General features: G+C 35.5%; 1 protein-coding gene across 1 annotated transcript in view; it reads left to right on the top strand.

The window, feature by feature from the left end:
* Positions 1–18,516, top strand: part of lrp1bb (low density lipoprotein receptor-related protein 1Bb) — a 339,963-nt gene that overhangs the window by 166,211 nt on the left and 155,236 nt on the right. The window contains exons 7-9 of the mRNA XM_053496592.1: positions 13,572–13,798; positions 17,934–18,116; positions 18,355–18,498. Coding sequence (XP_053352567.1) covers positions 13,572–13,798; positions 17,934–18,116; positions 18,355–18,498 — 554 coding nt within the window. The remainder of the gene's footprint in view (positions 1–13,571; positions 13,799–17,933; positions 18,117–18,354; positions 18,499–18,516) is intronic.

Below are 18,516 nucleotides of genomic sequence, written 5' to 3'. Positions count from 1 at the left end.
ATCTCTATGGTTTCTTAACAGACAGGGGACTGCTTTGTGTAGCTGTTTGGTTCATTGCGTTCTGCCAGCTCTAGGCCTTTTTAAGTGCATGTCCCCTGTGTTAATACTGATCATTAAACCGTGGAAGATCTTTGCTTCTTTCTGTGCCTTTCTGACACTACTGCACCGAAAGATATTTTTCATTATGTAAAAGTGAATTGAACAGCTTAATAGTTATTAAATAAAGTTCACTTCTTTAATATCGTATAGTCTACCTGATGTTTTTCTTTGGTAACCTAGTGATGAGGGTTGTTAGTAATTGTAAGAAAACTATGGCTATGGAATCAGTATTTTTTTAGCTTGTTAATTATCTACTAAGGATTAAAAACCACAATGTTCAAAAATCACCGTATTAACAAAGTATCATTAAGATAATTGGCTAGCTAAGAAGATGCAGGCTAACCTATCTAATAGGCTATATATCTCTCTAGTTTTACTCTTTTTAGCAATAGGGCTTCCATCTCAGTGTGGCTATAATACCAGTCCTTGTTTTCATCCCAAAAAAATAAATCTCAAATATATTTTCATGAAAATGTCCATAATTTTCTGCAATGTGGCTTTCCTTTTTTCAGAGCTATATAAGGTCATTTTGCGAACTATTTGCAGGGTATTAAAACTGCTTTAGAATGTAGACTAGAACATTATTGCTGTACATCAGGAAATGACTGTCATTATAGGGCTGCACAATTCTTGACAAAATGTGAATCATGATTTTTCTCCATGAGAATTAAGATCACAATTCTCTCACATGATTCTCTCTCTTTTTGTTTTTGTTAATGTAAATGAAGTGAAAAGTTAAACATGAATAGAATATTAACAATAATACATAAAAATAACTAAAAAGTAGCACTTGTGCATTTTGGACACTCACAACACATGTGTTAGTTTATATTATTATTATTATTATTATTATTATTATTATTATCAGCATAAGGCAAATGTAACAGTGTTAAGTAATTTAGTAAGTTGTTTGTTATTAAATACATACACTCACCTAAAGGATTATTAGGAACACCTGTTCAATTTCTCATTAATGCAATTATCTAATTAACCAATCACATGGCAGTTGCTTCAATGCATTTAGGGGTGTGGTCCTGGTCAAGACAATCTCCTGAACTCCAAACTGAATGTCAGAATGGAAAAGAAAGGTGATTTAAGCAATTTTTAGCGTTTTTGGTGCCAGACCGGCCGGTCTGAATATTTCACAATCTGCTCAGTTACTGGGATTTTCACGCACAACCATTTCTAGGGTTTACAAAGAATGGTGTGAAAAGGGAAAAACATCCAGTATGCCGCAGTCCTGTGGGCGAAAATACCCTGTTGATGAGGAGGAGAATGGGCCGACTGATTCAAGCTGATAGAAAAGCAACTTTGATTGAAATAACCACTCGTTACAACCGAGGTATGGAGCAAAGCATTTGTGAAGCCACAACACGCACAACCTTGAGGCGGATGTGCTACAACAACAGAAGACCCCACCGGGTACCACTCATCTCCACTACAAATAGGAAAAAGAGGCTACAATTTGCACAAGCTCACCAAAATTGGACAGTTGAAGACTGATGTTGCCTGGTCTGATGAGTCTCGATGATGTTGAGACATTCAAATGGTAGAGTCAGAATTTGGCGTAAACAGAATGAGAACATGGATCCATCATGCCTTGTTACCACTGTGCAGGCTGGTGGTGGTGTTGTGATGGTGTGGGGCCAATTGGGCATGGTTTAAATGCCACGGGCTACCTGAGCATTTTTTCTGACCATGTCCATCCCTTTATGACCACCATGCACCCATCCTCTGATGGCTACTTCCAGCAGGATAATGCACCATGTCACAAAGCTCGAATCATTTCAAATTGGTTTCTTGAACATGACAATGAGTTCACTGTACTAAAATGGCCCCCACAGTCACCAGATCTCAACCCAATAGAGCGTCTTTGGGATGTGGTGGACAGGGAGCTTTGGGCCCTGGATGTGCATCCCACAAATCTCCATCAACTGCAAGATGCTATCCTACCAATATGGGCCAACATTTCTAAAGAATGCTTTCAGCACCTTGTTGAATCAATGCCACGTAGAATTAAGGCAGTTCTGAAGGCGAAAGGGGGTCAAACACCGTATTAGTATGGTGTTCCTAATAATCCCTTAGGTGAGTGTAGTTTACAATGTAGAATTTACTTAAAGGGTCAAAGGGTTTATTGCTCAATCTTAACACACTTCCAGTATACTCCACTGCAGCTTTCGCTCTGTTCTCAAAGTCTTTGTGGCACAGCAGGTTTAATTATCTAATACTTATAATTTATAGCCAAATTGGTACTGCACGTGCCTGTCTCTAGTCAGACAATAGTATGTATTATCTATTTTATTTTTTAACATGGCAGGGTCGCGAGTCTCACCGCGAGTAAAACCGCGTAGGTGTTAGATACATGTACTGTATACACATTGAGCCGACACATAAAGCATTAAAAGGAGTCAGTCAGAAACAGGTTGACAGAATGTATAAAAAGAAAAAAAAAGCTTATAATTGGTAATATTGTGTTGTGATATTGAGCATGCATAGGAAATACAGTTTGAGCACAACGCAAACAGTTTTTGGCATTAAAATCGAAGCATACTAACGCAACTCCTGATTACTGGTAAACATGTTTAGCGCTACCTCCTTGTTACAAATACACAAGTGTTTAACCCTTAAAAATATTCTTATTGCAGCAGTAGCATGCTTCTGGCCAAATTCAAATAAGTACACTTTGTGGTCACGGCGTCACTACAGCAGACTATCCAATCCACACACAACTTTGCACAGGTTTTATACCCGATGCCCTTCCTGACACAACCCCTTTTTTCTTACCCAGGGTTGAGATCCTCAGAATCCCCCAAATCAACAACAGTTCGAGCAAGTATAGCTTTATGATATTAAGCACATGGAAGACAGAGTTCAAACTCATAAATAAGCTTGAATGTGCAAAAGAGATTCAGCTCACAAAATCGAGTTTAAGCATGCACGAGTGAGTAGTGCACTAAATATAAGCATGAATAAATCTATTAAAATTTTACTGAAAATATAATGAGACTACTGTATATTACAATTTGCGTTCTAATGTATGCTTTCTGTAAATTATTACAATTATCATTTTAAGCACAAAAACACAAAGAAAAACAAAGTTTTTTTTTTATAAATAAGTATGCTTTAGAAATTACACTAACCTTTTAGTTAAAGTATATTTTTCTATAAATATCTTTGGAAAGTGTACTTTAATACAATTATTTTTTAAATGATTGTATTATAAAATAAGTTTAATTCCAAAAATTGATAAATGCATGATGTTAGTATACTTTTAGTTATTAACTGATGGTACATTTTTTATTAGTATATTTGCAATGTACTATAGAAATTTGACTATATTTGTAATACACGCAAGTGTATATATTTTTTTTCCACTAGGACTGTCTCACACCTGAATTTTGACCTTGAATCAGATTTTGCATTAGCAAGAAAGAAAGATCCAGCTGTTGTTGCCTCATCTTGTGAAAAAGCTTGCATAAACATTGTATAGCTATGTTTAATGGCTAATGCATAAAGCTAAGGTGTTTGACCTGTAGAATATCTAGCTACAAGTACACTTTGGTTCATTGCACTAAGCTAAGCTCTTCTGTTTCAAACTGCACATGAAAACCCACAGTCTTGGTGGTGAAGGAAAACAAGGGGATTTATTTCAGAAAGGTTAAAATATCCCCTTAAAGGTTAGTAATTCCCCTTCTCTGATTCTCATTGGAAAGACTTTAAGGTGCTTTCTGAAAACACTCACCGGTCTGTTTGTCATGCTTCTTTATTCTCTTCATGCCTTATCCTGAATGAGAAAATCCTGTGCTGCAATGGGTTTTTGCATACTCTGTTATGCCTCTATCGAACAGCCACAGTGGCACTCCTTCCCTATTCACAGGGGATTAGCCTTTGTATCTTTGTAATGCCTATGGTAATGAGCATAATATGTTAGCAATGGAAATACTTACTTTCTGACATTATTAGGTTTAGAGGGTTTAGGCGAATGTAATTTGTATTTTCATTTCTGATTATTCTCTCTTGCTTTTAGCCATGGCCTCTATGCGGCTTCCACTGTACCTCCAGTGTTACAGTAGGATATAAAAAAATGGCAAAAGGGTTCAGTGTAGAGGTTTAATTGGAAGGTCTTATGATAGTAAAGATATTTAAACACATATGTATACCACAGTGCTGTTGGATTCATAAATCTGATTGATAATTATTTTTTTTGTCACATCACAGCTTGGAAAAGTAGTTTGGACTGATGGACTGTTATTGTTATAACTAAACTTCCTTGTCTTATTAACTCAAAAAAGAAACAAAAGTGACACTGGTAAAGGCACTCTATGATATTACTTATATACCATGATAACATCACCTTTTTCAAAGAGTTTTCAATAAATGTAGCTAGGTGTGAATAGAAAATAAAGTTTGTCCTATATTTAACAAAATGTTTAGAAAAGATTATTAATCTACATCACACCATTCTGTCATTGATTGATTTCCTATAACAGCATTCACTGTCATATATTAATCCTTAAATGGCCACATTTCCATAATTTTTCTTTTGATTCTATAAAGCTGCTTTATGACAATAGCATGTGTTAAAAAAATGCTGTACAAATAAAATTGAGTTGAATTAAATTGGAATTGAATGGCCATACAGTTTTTTCCTGTATAAAATAAAATATGACAGGACATGCTGCGTCATTCACATTTCTGTCAGACACTGAAGTGTTATGCTTACGTATGGAAGAAATTTCTTATTTTAAGTTTTGCTTAATATTCAATATCTCCAGCCAGTGTTCATGGTTGCGTCTTTGTGTTGAAAATGGAAATTCTAGTCAGGGAATTAGAGTTAGAAAACACTTTGTTTAACCTCAATTCAAAAAGTTTTGGTTGATTCCCTTAAAACAAATGTTGTACAGGATGGCAAGGAATGTTTGCTTGTTGTAAATGGTACAGTATGTGTGACTTAAATTTAATTTGGGCTGAAATGAAAGCAGAGCTGTATGCTGAACTTTACATCTAGTCTTTCACTGTTTGTTGGTTTGGAAATCTGTCTTTCTGGTGAAATGAGAAGTATTTTGACCTTTTTTTATAGACAGTAATGAACATTTACATGGGCAAATATTTCTGCATCTCTAGTCCATGTATTTGATTTATCACAGTCTGCTAAATTGATTGCAAAGGAATATAAGCTCAGAAGAGATGCATGTCTACAGTCAAACTGCTGAATCAAACTGATCTGAGCCCGTCTTCATACTGATAGTGATGTATTTTAAATATCGCTTGACAGGGGCAGAGAAGTGCTTCATGTTTTGAAATTATTTCTGGAATGATATTGATTTGTTTATTCTAGGTTACTGGTAATAATCCTGAAAAAATATTGCCATTCATCTAATACATTTGTATAATACTTATTAAACTTATTAAATAAATTATTTTAAATTAAAAGGGGCACAATAAAATCAGTTTTATATTATTATCTTGCTGGATTCTCCCCCCTGTGCTGCAATAATTCACTCTTCAAAACACATCAGTTCCTGTTGCTCTGAGGAAAAGCTAAACTCCTCCCATTTTCCAGAACATTCTGCAGAGCTTCAGAAACTGTACAGCGCATGACATCTTCCACACGTGTAGAAAACTCTACACTTTAGTGTGTGTGTGTGTGTGTGTGTGTGTGTGTGTGTGTGTGTGTGCGTGTGTTTGTTTGTTTGTTTGTTTGTTTGTTTGTTTGTTTGATTGATTCTGTCCACTAGCGAGGCCTTATACAGTATGTAGATTACCCAGACTGTTTTTCTGTGATTAGCATGTGGGCGTGTCCTGTCTCAGGTCATTATCAGATATGAAGCATGGCGGAAAGACTGTGCTTCTCTTTGGATTCATACGGATTACATAAACTAAGAATATTATTTATTTATTTAACTTGCTTTATTTAAAAGTAGACCCTTTAAGCTTTCTGTAGATATATTTTTCAGTATTTGCAGAGTTGCAAATAATTTTAACTATGCTTTAGGAATATATTCACAGAGCCTGAGATGTTTTGTTTATATTGTAAGTGTGCATAAATAAAAGTAGTATAAAAGCTTTTTAAGTTTTCTTTATGGTTACCAGAAAAAAACGCAAGTGAACCCGGGTCACTGCAGGTCCGCAGACTCCCAAAGGTTAAGGAGGATTAATGCTTAAAGTTGTTTTAGTGTTGAGCTTGGATACTATTTGTGTGAATCTTCAGTGCATGTTTTTTTCATGGCCATGAAGGGTATTTTCTAGGTTTACTAGTTTCCTCACACACTCCCAAAACATGGCATTAGGTTTATTGTATATGGTAAATTGTGAGGTGTTACAGACTATATAAATATGTCATTGCCCTTTGATGGACTGGTTTTGGGTAGGTTTCATTCTGTGTGTCCCTGCCTTGTACCCAGTGTTCCTGGGATCCTGAACCACTGCGACCCTGAACATGATACATACTTGGAGCTCACTGAAGATTAATGAATGTATTTGCATTTGTAGAAATGTTGCTTGATTCTTTATTTACTGATTCTGGAGCACCTGCATGTTAAAAGTCATACATTCCAGGTGCATTTTTACAATTGAGCTGTGCTAAGAAAGATGGCAGTAATTTGTCAGTCCTGTCTTAAAGTACTCTCCTGTAACCCTGTTTCCGTGAACCCTGTAAAATTAAGTGCTTCCTGCTGCACTGATGTCACTTGCGATCAGTAAAGCATGTGCAGAGTTTGAAATGTAAAAAAGGAAAACATACATACCGATAGACAAATTGTTGAACAACCTTTTATTCCTAATTTGATACTCATGATATTAACACTCAATTATTTTAGCCACTGGCAGCTCATTCATTAGGTGAAATAAATCTTGGTTTGTGTCAAATCATCAGAATGAACTCTTATCTATCTCTTCAAAAACGGCACAGAGTTTACTTGCATATATCGCTAAAATATACTAAATATATTTTGATATGTTTCACACTTATTTTAAAATGGACTCTATACACACAATAATCCACATTGACAAAGGTAAAAAAAAAAAGGCATTTGGATTATTTTATTTATTTATTAAAAAATTTAAACCGAAATATTCCATTAACATAAGTATTCCGTCCCATTACTTATTACTTGGTTAACACAGATTTGGCAGCAGTAACAGCTTCAAATTACCCAGTAAATGATGCTATAAGCTTGGCACACCTTTCTTTAGAAAGTTTCTTTCATTCTTCTTGGCAGAATTGTTTAAGCTCAACCAGATATAACAGGCACAGTCATTTTCTGAATGACAAAACACTTCTCCAGAAATGTTGTATTCAGGTCAATCCCTGGTCCACTCCAGGACTTTGGCAGAGTTCTTCTGCCTTCACTCCTATGTTCCCTTGGCAGTATGCTTCATGTCGTTGTATTATTTAACTGTAGAGTCATCTTAGTATGAGATCCTAAGCACTCTAGAAAAGCATACATTTTTCCCTATATCCTTACTAGCCCCTAATCCCAGTTACAAAAAAAAAAAATAAACATCCCCACAACATGATGTTGCCTCCACCGTGTTTAACTGTATTAATGATATTAAAGTGTGTAGTGTCTGATTTCCTCCACACATGGCATGGAAAATTGTGTCATCCGTCAAAAGGATTTTGTTTCTCATGGTCTGAGAGTCCTTCATTGGATTTTTGGCAAACACCCAGCAGGCTGTCATGTGCCTTTTAGTGAGGGATGGCATCTGTCTGGCCACTCTTCCATAGAGGTCTGATTGGTGGAGTGCTGCTCTTTTTGTCAGGGTCTCCCATCTCCAGAATGGAACTCTGCATCTCGCTTTGTTTTTACTCTGCATACACCATCTACTTTAAGACCTTATATAGACAGGTTTGTACCTTTCCTGTTTATGTCCAACAAATTAATTTAGGCACAGGTAGGCCCCAGTAAAGTTAACGAAGCATCTCAAAGACCACTGATAGAAGTAGGGTGCACCAGAGCTCAATTGCAAGTGTATCCTATCCAAAGAGTTACTTAGAGTTACTTATCCAAAGAATACTTATATAAATGTGATATTTTAGTTTAATCTTAAAAACTTACCTGTTTATAATTATAAAGTATTGTGTGTAGAAGGATGAGGAAAGAAAAAAAATACATTAATTTTAAGATGAATGTGAAACATAAATTGTGGAAAACTTGAAAAGATCTGAAAACTTTCCATCTGAAGTGTACACATGACCATCTGTTGTCACAATGTTGGAGGCTGGATTCATGGAATTGTCTAGAAAGTGTTTGTTTGCTGTAATATTATGGTTTCCTTTCATCAGAACCATCTGGCCTAGTACAGACATGTTTAAATATGAAAATCCCCTTGTTGCACAAAAGGAGATTAAAAAAAACATGGCTTTAGAGTTTAGAGTATAAGAACGTGAGTGGCATTCACAAAGCCATCACCTCAAACCCCCTAAACACTTTTGTGATGAGCTGGAATCTTAAAAGCAGCCACATTCCCAATTAAAATTTTATTCGTCACATACAAAGTCATACATAGTATGATATCAAGTGAAACGCTTACATGACCACTGATGACCTAAAAGTATGAAATTTGATGAAAGTGCTGTATCAAATATAAAAATATAGAAAATATAGAAAAATGTCCAGCTGTAAAAATAAATAAATAAATAAAAAAAATTACATTATGTACAAATAATAAAATAAAATATTTTAACCATATAGTATATAAAAAGTGGATAACGTCTGTAAATCAGAAGTATATGCCAATTTTTTTTTCCTCCCACAATAAGGCTCTGAAAAGTGGAAATTAGAAATGAAAAAGTATTTTAGGACTTTTGTGTGTTTTTTGAGATGTAGGTAGGTTGAAAATTTTGCTGAAGCCTGTCTGCCCTATAGTAGTTAATAGTAATAATAACCTTAACACAGTAAAACAATGTCTAAAAGCCCTGAAAACAGGATGTACACCGCCTTGTGCCCTAAGGTTCCTGGGAAAACAACCCTGAATACAGGATAAAGCCGTATAGACGACGACGATAGTATACTTTCCAGGAATGTATGTGTGTGTGTGGGGGGGGGGGGGGTATTGTGTAGGATGACACACACATACATTCCTGGAAAGTATACTATCGTCGTCGTCTATACGGCTTTATCCTGTATTCAGGACACACACACACATGTGCTCTCAAACTCATTTATCCCAATTGTAGAAAAAATTGTGTGTATTATATGATATAAATAAATATATTTTTATTAAGCACTTTTTAGTGTTTAGAATTGGTCAGAAGTATACTACATGCTATTGCTGCACTAAGAATCTGTTCAGAGTATATTACATTTAAAAATAAAAAAACTGTTGTAATGTACTTATGATACAATAAATATATACTTTGATTTCATTAATCACTGTGTCAGGTATGCATGATTGTGCATAAACAGGCATATTCTTTAAGTGTAAGTATAATTAAAGTTGTTTTACTGTAGCATATAAAATTATACTTAATACACTTAAATGTGTTTTTGTATCATTTAATTGCAACTTAAAAACACTTAGTACAAAATTAGTTGTTTCAAAATAGCAAACTTTAAGTATATTAATCATTACTCTGGCTGCAATTACACTTACAGTATGAATGCTTTGGCATGCTGAGATTTAATATACTTTAGCATACTTAATATACTTTAGCATACTTGTTTCACTTGGGTATTGTCGGGTTACTTTAAAAATTCACATTTTGCAATACAGTATATATATATATATATATATATATATATATATATATATATATATATATATAAGTATATAAGTCAAATCTGATAACCTATTGACTGAGTTTTGTTTGAGGCTAAGTTTTTTATAAATGTTGTTGTGTGCCACCAAAATCTATGCTCATTTAGCCCCTGCTGACTTTAGCATTAATAGCCCAGTGTCATAATTCATACCTGTCAGACAAAACCCCTACAGTAGTATAATAGTATCTTAGTGGCTAAGAACCTGATCTTCTGATTAGAAAGAATTGTATAGCTGCTGTTGCGATCTACTTTGAAATCTTTACTCAACCGCCCAACTTTGTGCTTGAATTAAAGTTTTGTACTTGTAGGTTGCTTTAAATAAAATGTCAGCAGATAAATTATAGTAAATGCATTTATTTTGCTATGTTTACAGACAAGGGAAATTTGTCATATAAAGTTATCTACTCACAAATAGCGTTAAATTGTTATAAATATGTCATCACAACTTAGTGACAAAATTATATTTGAGGCTAATATTTATTACATTGTTGGCAAGTTATTTACAGTATTTTTATATTTTAGCTTGTCTTTTGAAGTTACATTGGTGCGGCAGCTCATATAAACCAATCAGCCATAAATGTACAGTGTAAAACATTAGGCCCAGAGAGGTGTAGGTTCCAATTGGACCACCAGACATCTTTGACCCCACTGACCCATTCATATATGAGGCCACAGGACCACTGCGGATGCGCTTTGGAGAAACCACCAAGACATTTGCATGGTCTGGTTGACCGATCTGGGGAATTTGGAGACGAGATCAACATCCTTGAGGTCTTTGCCTGCTAAGCCCCATATACAGCAATCCCTTATACACTGGCTGTTCTGATACCTTTCTAACATGAACAGCATTGATTTGGCAATTTGTGCTTTTCTTTGAGATCAGACCAAACTGTGCATACATGAGCCTTGAGTGCCCATGATCTTGTCACCAGTTCATTGCTGCTGATTAATGTTATTCATTTTACTGTTAGTGTTGATACGGCTATGGCTGTTGAGAATATAATATGTTAAGTCACAACTGGAATAAAACAGAAGCTTTTAAGTAATTAGATTGGTTTAAAATATTAAAGAATAAGCATTCATTCACATTCTGTACCACTTATCCTGTACAGTGTCGAGGGCACGAGGCAGGGTACATCTTAGATTGGGTGTCAGTCTGTCACAGGCCACATGTACACACACTCACTTACACATAAGGCGAATTTTTTAATGACAATTAGCCTACTGTACTTTACACGTCTTTGGACTATAAAAGGAAACCAGAGTACTTGAAGGAAACCCACCAAGTATGTGATAAACGTGCCAACTCCATGCACACTGATATGGGAATCAAGGCGAGATGAGGCTACAATGCTAACCACGATGCCACTGTGCTGCTCTATGAACATTCAATGGGTGATTATTTATTGCATTTATATTTAATAATTAAACTAAAAACTATTAATCATGAATTCATAAACTACCCACCGTTCAATGTAACATAGAGCCATACAAAACACAATGTGACCATATACAAGTACATCTCTGTCTTTTCATGTGTCTGCACTTCATTAAGATTACAGTATATATTAGCCCCCTTAAACTTTTTCAGAGCCACTGATGCTTCACATATTCTGCACAAATTATTGGAATAATGCCTTTACGTTTTTCCCAATTCTTTCTCACTTTCTCAGTTTTAAATAGTAACAAAGAGTTTATGGTTTTGATAGTACCTGTACTTCCTCTCTCTCTCTCTCTCTCTCTCTCTCACTCTCTCTCTCTCTCTCTTTTACACACACACACACACACACACACACACACACACACACACACACACACACACACACACACACCTATGCAAAGAATATCACCTATATATACAGTAGTTGTACATTTTGGACAATAGTAAAGTACTGTATTTTTGCTGGTTGTTTGTTTGTTTGTTGTAAAATTCTTATGACTGAAAAATGTGTGTGTGTGTGTGTGTGTGTGTGTGTGTGTTGTGTGCGTGTGTATTTTCTTGACACAGTAAATACAATGTCATTGTTTAGTTAGTATGAAATAAGTATTTTCAGTATTCATATTCTGTAGACATAAGTAAACTATGATTAGATACTTGTTATGGATCTATTTTTGAAGATTAAGATATATGTTATATTGTTCTATATGGTCTAAAGGGCATTAGAGAAGAAAACTGTTGCAACTAAGCAGAGTTTATAACCACACATCTACTGTACTTTCAGATATGCTTCTCAAACTGAAATCCTAGCAAGTAATCTGTGTTCACACTGGGAAACAGCAGCTGCTACTAACTTTAAAATATCACAGCTTAAAAAAGTATGGCAAAAGATCTGATTCCAAATTTCTGATTTCTGACTTCTGACACAGATCTGCAGGAATCATAAGAGAACCTTTTTCCTTTTAACAGTCTTTGAGCCAGATAGCTTGCAGAGACACATAGAGCCCTGCTGAACAGTTGTGAACTTAATCTACAGACCTGCATGAAGAGAATGCTGCAGATCGTAACAAGAGGAGCATTTTCCCTTCCATTTATGTTTTAGGTTGCGTGCTATGATATGATCTTGCAGAACGAACAGTTATACCAGAACACACTGATCTGTGTGAGTATGTGTGGTCATGATAAGGCACAGGATTTGTTAGTCTACTAGCTAATGTTAGTGTTCTAACTTAAACACAAGACATTATTAGAAGAGAAAGGGAATAGGTTTTACTCAGTAGATGTTATAATCACATAATTATGTGTAATAAGTACTGTGATAATGTACAAGTGCTTTGTTTTTATTTATCTGATGGTCTGCAGTGTGTTTTTCAGCTTGCACTCTAGCGAGCCCCAAATTTTACAGTGTTTAATTTATTAATTAAATATTTATTGCCCATTTTATTGGTTTATAATTATATTTAATGTTGTGGAACATCCGAGAGTCAAACTAGTTCCTGTTCTCACGTGCGTTATGGCTGTGATGAACCATATGATTAAATTTCTCTCTCTCTGTCTCTCTCTCTCTCTGTCTCTCTGTCTCTGTCTCTCTGTCTCTCTGTCTTTCTTGCATTGTATAATTTTGCAAAGAAATCAGAAATCACATTTAGGGCTCATCTGTCCTAAAGCCTTCCCAGTGCTGGAAAACTTCGCAAAGCACCATGACTACTTTTATAAATGCGTAAAAAGAAATAAATAAATAAAGTCACCACTTCACCCACAAAAAAATCAGTTCATTATTAGGTTTTGATTATGTTTGATGTTTTTTTTACATGTTTCTGAATGTTACTATGAACTGTTATTATGAAATCAATAACGGAAATGTTAAGTTTCAACAACTACCTGAGGCATCTTATACAAAAAACTCAAACATTCTGATTCAACAATTCAACTGTGCTGTGGTGTAAAGATTTTTTTAAAATTTTTAAAAAGTAAAACTTTAATATTCGGCAACTTGTTCCAAAAGCCATTTATGTCGTCCAGTTTGGGAACACATCCTAATCTGTCTATTATTTATCAGTACATTCACAGTGTCTGTATAATTTAGTTATCATATTTAATGTGTGTGTGTGTGTGTGTGTGCTGCGTGTGTATGACTTCATAATATTTTTGAGAAGGATTTTCAATATCTTACATCCTGTATAATTAGCCAAACTTACACTTGCCGAATTATTTCCTTTTTAGTCTCCAATACTGTTAATAGTTTATTAACTGGGCTTGCTCTGTTCCAGGATGCTGTTCTTTACAGATTACGGGAAAGTGGGCAAACTGGAGCGCTGCCACATGGATGGCACTAACAGGACCCGGCTTGTGGATTATAAGGTTGAGCAGCCAACTGCAGTGGCACTGGATGTGGTAAAGAAGCTGGTCTACTGGGCAGATGCATATCTGGATTACATTGAGGTTGTGGATTACAATGGCAAGAACAGACACAACATCATCCAAGGAAGCCAAGTGAGTGCCAAATGTCCTGCTGGGTTGGAATGACAGATTTCCACATTGTTGCACTGCCAATTTGCTTAAGTGCCTTTTTTTTTTTTTTTTTTTACAATGTGTGGGTTGGTAGTTTAAAAGCACTAGTTAAAGTGGCAGGGAATTTTCCTAGTAGGATACAGTGCTGTGTCTTGATGAAAGTTATGCCATCACTATATTGCATTTACTGTATTGGAACTTTTTAAAGCTATTATATGTACAGAAGATGCTGAAAATGTTTTCTTGGCTTAGCCTGGCATTTATTCAGGAATACTTTGTGTTGGATAACAAGAATAAATATCAAAAACTATTATTCATTCATATCAAGGGGAAAAAAACTAGTTCTACTTAGGGCTGCAAATAACAAGCATTTGATTATCATTAATCAAAACCTTTCAGCCTAGCTAAGAGTTCTGTAGTAGTCATAATTCATATACATTATATACACCGTCTGACCAAAAAAACAAATAAATAAAAATCAGAGTTTGGATTTAAATAATTAAATAGTTAGGAACATTAAACCAAATAATTACTGCACTAATAGATGTGTTTCTGCTGGCAACAATTATTTTAAGCCTGACTAATGATAACTTCTTATTTTTTTAAACAACCATGTGTGAAGATATATCCTGCAGATGTATAAAAAAAACATGCTACTCACTTTTCATAAGGTTATTTGCCTGCATCAAGCAAAAAATAAACTAAGGAGATTTTGCGTAAATTAGAATTGAGTTAAAAACTGTCTGTGACATTATTAAAACCTTGAATGACAGTCCTGAACCGTCAACTTCGTGGAAGAAATCTGATCATAAAAATGCTTGGAGAAGCTGCCTTGTAAAAAACATTGGAAATCACTTCTACAGTATGTTAAATAGTGAAAGTAAGAGCATTTCCACACAAGCATTTCTTAGAAATTTGGGACTAAACAGCTGTGTGAACAAAATAAAACAATATACCACTTGTGAGATTAATCTGATAATGTCTTTTGTTTTGCATTAGAGCATAAAGATTGTACTTTGGAGTCAGGTAGTCAGATTATTACAGGTTAATCCTATTTCAGAATGATGGGCGTGTCAGAGTAACATGGGAAGTTCATAAAGTGATGCATAAAGCTCACTTTATGTGTTGTGATGGGTTGATATGATATGGGGTTGTTTCAGTAAGTCAGGTTCAAGAATGTTATGTCGCAATGAAATGAAATCGTCTGACTGCCTGAATGTACTGAATGACCAGGTTATTTCATTAATGGATGCACAGGCATGTATTCGCATTCAAATATGGCAAAATTCATTGGACTTAAAATGACAAAGAGTGATTTTAAATGAGATATGACCTTTACCCCATTAAAAGGGATGTGCTGAAGAAGACTTATCAATACAAGATTTTGACTTAGCATAAATGTAACTGTGGAGAGAAGTAAATGTCTAAACAATGTTCGGTGAATGTGTGCACTATAATCAGTGTGCGCAGAGTTTTTTTTTCTGTTATAATAATATAAATAAGTCACTACAAATAAGTGCTACACAAGATCACTGACACTGATCACTAATTAGGGAGTCTGTCACAGTGTGAGAATATTATCAATTATAACAAATAAGAAATCGATTAACTCAAATTGATGGTATTCTGTACATTTCCGATGGACTCTCCGCACTTGTTTGTCACCATATTATTTATGTGAATTTAAAGCCCTGACCTATATTATAATGTGGCATAGGCGGAGCGGCGGCTGACGACCATCAGGCCTTGCGGGGGTTGTCCATGTGTTCACCCTGTTGGGGAAGAGTGTTTGGGTTAGTGGCTTCGGCCAGGTTTGTGTGTTAGACTGTGTTTGACCTGTTGAATGTGCTCCGGTTCAAGGCTAAATTGGGTCTGGGTCTGGGTCTGGGTCTTGTGTGAATGTGTTGCTCATGCTATACAGTGCTGTGTTGAATAACGTACTCCCAGCTATTGCATTGGGCAGCAATTAAGCTCACTCGTCTCCTTCCGGCGGTAAAACGCCACAATATCATTATATAATCATTTTGATTTCAGTGTTTGCACAAGGTGAAAAGGTTTTGGTGTGTGGAATCAATTCTAGGGCTTTAGTTTTTTAAGGCCTAGAATTGGTGAATTTACTCTTTTTGGGACTGCCATCACTAAGTACCAAAGCAGGCTTGAGACTTTATGATTTGAAAAACGATTTATTATAAAATATATTTTGTGTATTTTAAAAAAATGGAACAATGTAGGATTTTTCACTGCTCTAGTTATAATAATAATAATAATAATTTCTAACTTATTTACTGTAGATAACTTTCAATAGCTTTACTACGTTCTGCCCAACAGTGTATAATTTACATGCTTTATGACATGAGTTATGTCTTAGATTGAGAAAACATTCAACCCATAAGCTAAACATTTGATACTATGTTCCGCATCCGTTCCTTCAATTTCCACCAGTGAACCATTACAAGCCAAAATAAAATATTGCTCACATAAAAAAACAAGGTATGTTACGAGACCAAGAGCATTGTGTAAAGAGTTGTAATATTTTCAACAATTTCCATCAAATTGTTCTCTAGTCTAAAAGACGTGATATGATGTGCACTACAGCATCTGTCATAACACTTGACTAAAAATAAACCTCAACTAGTCAAAACTGTCAACTAGTTGTGGCAGTTTTACAGTAGTTGTATTAAGTAGTACTGTCTTGTCAAAATGCTGTGGATATGAATTACTAACCAGTTTTAAACGTGACAATTCTTTAGTTCTTTAAAAAAATTACCCCTTATGGAACAAATGTGAAAAAAAAATCAAGCCTGTATCATATTATTGAAGCTGATTTTGGAGGAATGGCTTTTTATATGAAAGCTTGCATTAAAATCATATAAAATTGCTGCAGATTAATGCATAAAGGCACATAGAGACACCTCCACATTTACAAAGACAGACAGGGCAGCTGTAGATTAAGTATTGATTGTAATGCTTATGGCATTTATCTCCAGCAGCTACTGTATCTGCTTGGCTTGTTTTGACTGCTAATTTCACTCAGGGATTAATTATCTTAAATGACTATACAGATGAGAGAGGGCTGTGTGAAATAGATTCACTGCAAAAATTTTTTTTTACCTGAAGTGCACTTAAGAGACCAATAATTAGGGATTATTATGATTCAAAAGAAGCAACCTGATGGGTCTCTCATTGGGTGAGGGAGCGGATGGGTTGAAAATGTGATTTATTTTCACGGCAAATTAAGTCACTGTTTCACTTCCTCCGGAGTCGTGTTTGCCCTTGTGACCGCATTGTTCTCCAAAAGCATTCAAAAGCTTTCTCGGTGCTTCATCACACCATACTTATAAGCCTTTCCATCTCTGTGCATGATTCAGACCCTACTCTCACATGCTAATTTTCTGCTTAAAACTAGCACAAACCCACATGCAGACTCAATGGAACAAAAGACTGATATGTTCACCTTTATGCATTTTAATAATCATACAGCATTGTAAGGTTTAAAATTAAGTCTTTTCAGCATATTGTCTTGCTCAGGTCGAATTCAGCATTTAAAAAAGAAAAATGAGTGATCATACCTCACACTCATGCTGTATTTTAGTGCATAGACGTTTTTGATTGAAAAGTCTAGTGGGTGAGTGTGTGCACATGCGAGAAGGATTCTCTTGTCACTGTCAGAGGATGTTTACCTGTGGAGATGTAACATGCAGAGCACAGACTGTTTCCTGAGAAGCACACACTACCCTTGACCCTGCACTGTCTTCTCTAATAAACACTGACACACTTCAGACAGATTCAGATTATATAAAGTGCCATGTCTCTGTTCGGACATTAGGCACATCTGGAACAAATTAGATGTTGGAGGCCATGGCATGGTTCATTAAGACCAGACCGACTGAGACTATGCGTGGACTATCAGCCATGTTGTATTCATTGCTTTCTATTAGGTCCAATTAAAAAACCCTGTAAGTCTAATAATTTTGTCACTTTGGGTTTTAGCAGTTTGAGACAGAAGGCTACATTTTGCCTGGCTAAGTAGGTTTGTGATGTCATGTCATTATTTATTGACTTTTGATTGTATTTGCTTGATTAACTTTGGTTGGTAAATGCCTCTTTTTTGTTTTAGGTAGGCTACCTGCATGGATTGTCTGTCTTTGAGGACAATTTGTATGCAACTCGCTCTGAATCCCTCGGTGACTCAGTGGTGGACGTTCTGCGGATAAATCGCTTTAATGTCACTAACCCGGAGATACTGACCAGAATGGGGAACTTCAGGGCAATACGTGTTTACCACAAACTCACTCAACCAAAAGGTAAAGTGTGTTTGATCCATTTCTGTGATGCCCTTTGATGCATTTCTTTGCATTAGTACATTAGTTTTTCTACTTTTAAAATCATTTATAAACTTTAAACCTGTGAAAATGCTTTGTACATTACTTGTACTAAGTTTTTTTTTTTTTTTTTTTTCTTTTTTGTGTGTGTGTGTATGTGTGTGTGTGTGTTTGGTGTCTGTGATGTGTGTGTGGGGTGTATGTGATGTGTGTGTTTCAGTCAAGGGCCATGCATGTGAGATTAATTCCTACGGTAAAGCAGGTGGATGCTCTCACCTCTGTCTGCTCAGTGGGAGCTACAAATCTAGAAGTTGCCGCTGCCGCACTGGATTCAGTCTAGGAAATGATGGCCAGTCCTGCAAAAGTCAGTATGCTTGCAGTT

Source organism: Clarias gariepinus, chromosome 5 (genome assembly GCF_024256425.1).
Source record: "Clarias gariepinus isolate MV-2021 ecotype Netherlands chromosome 5, CGAR_prim_01v2, whole genome shotgun sequence".
Classification (NCBI taxonomy): domain Eukaryota; kingdom Metazoa; phylum Chordata; class Actinopteri; order Siluriformes; family Clariidae; genus Clarias; species Clarias gariepinus.
This window is presented reverse-complemented; position numbering and strand designations above follow the sequence as displayed.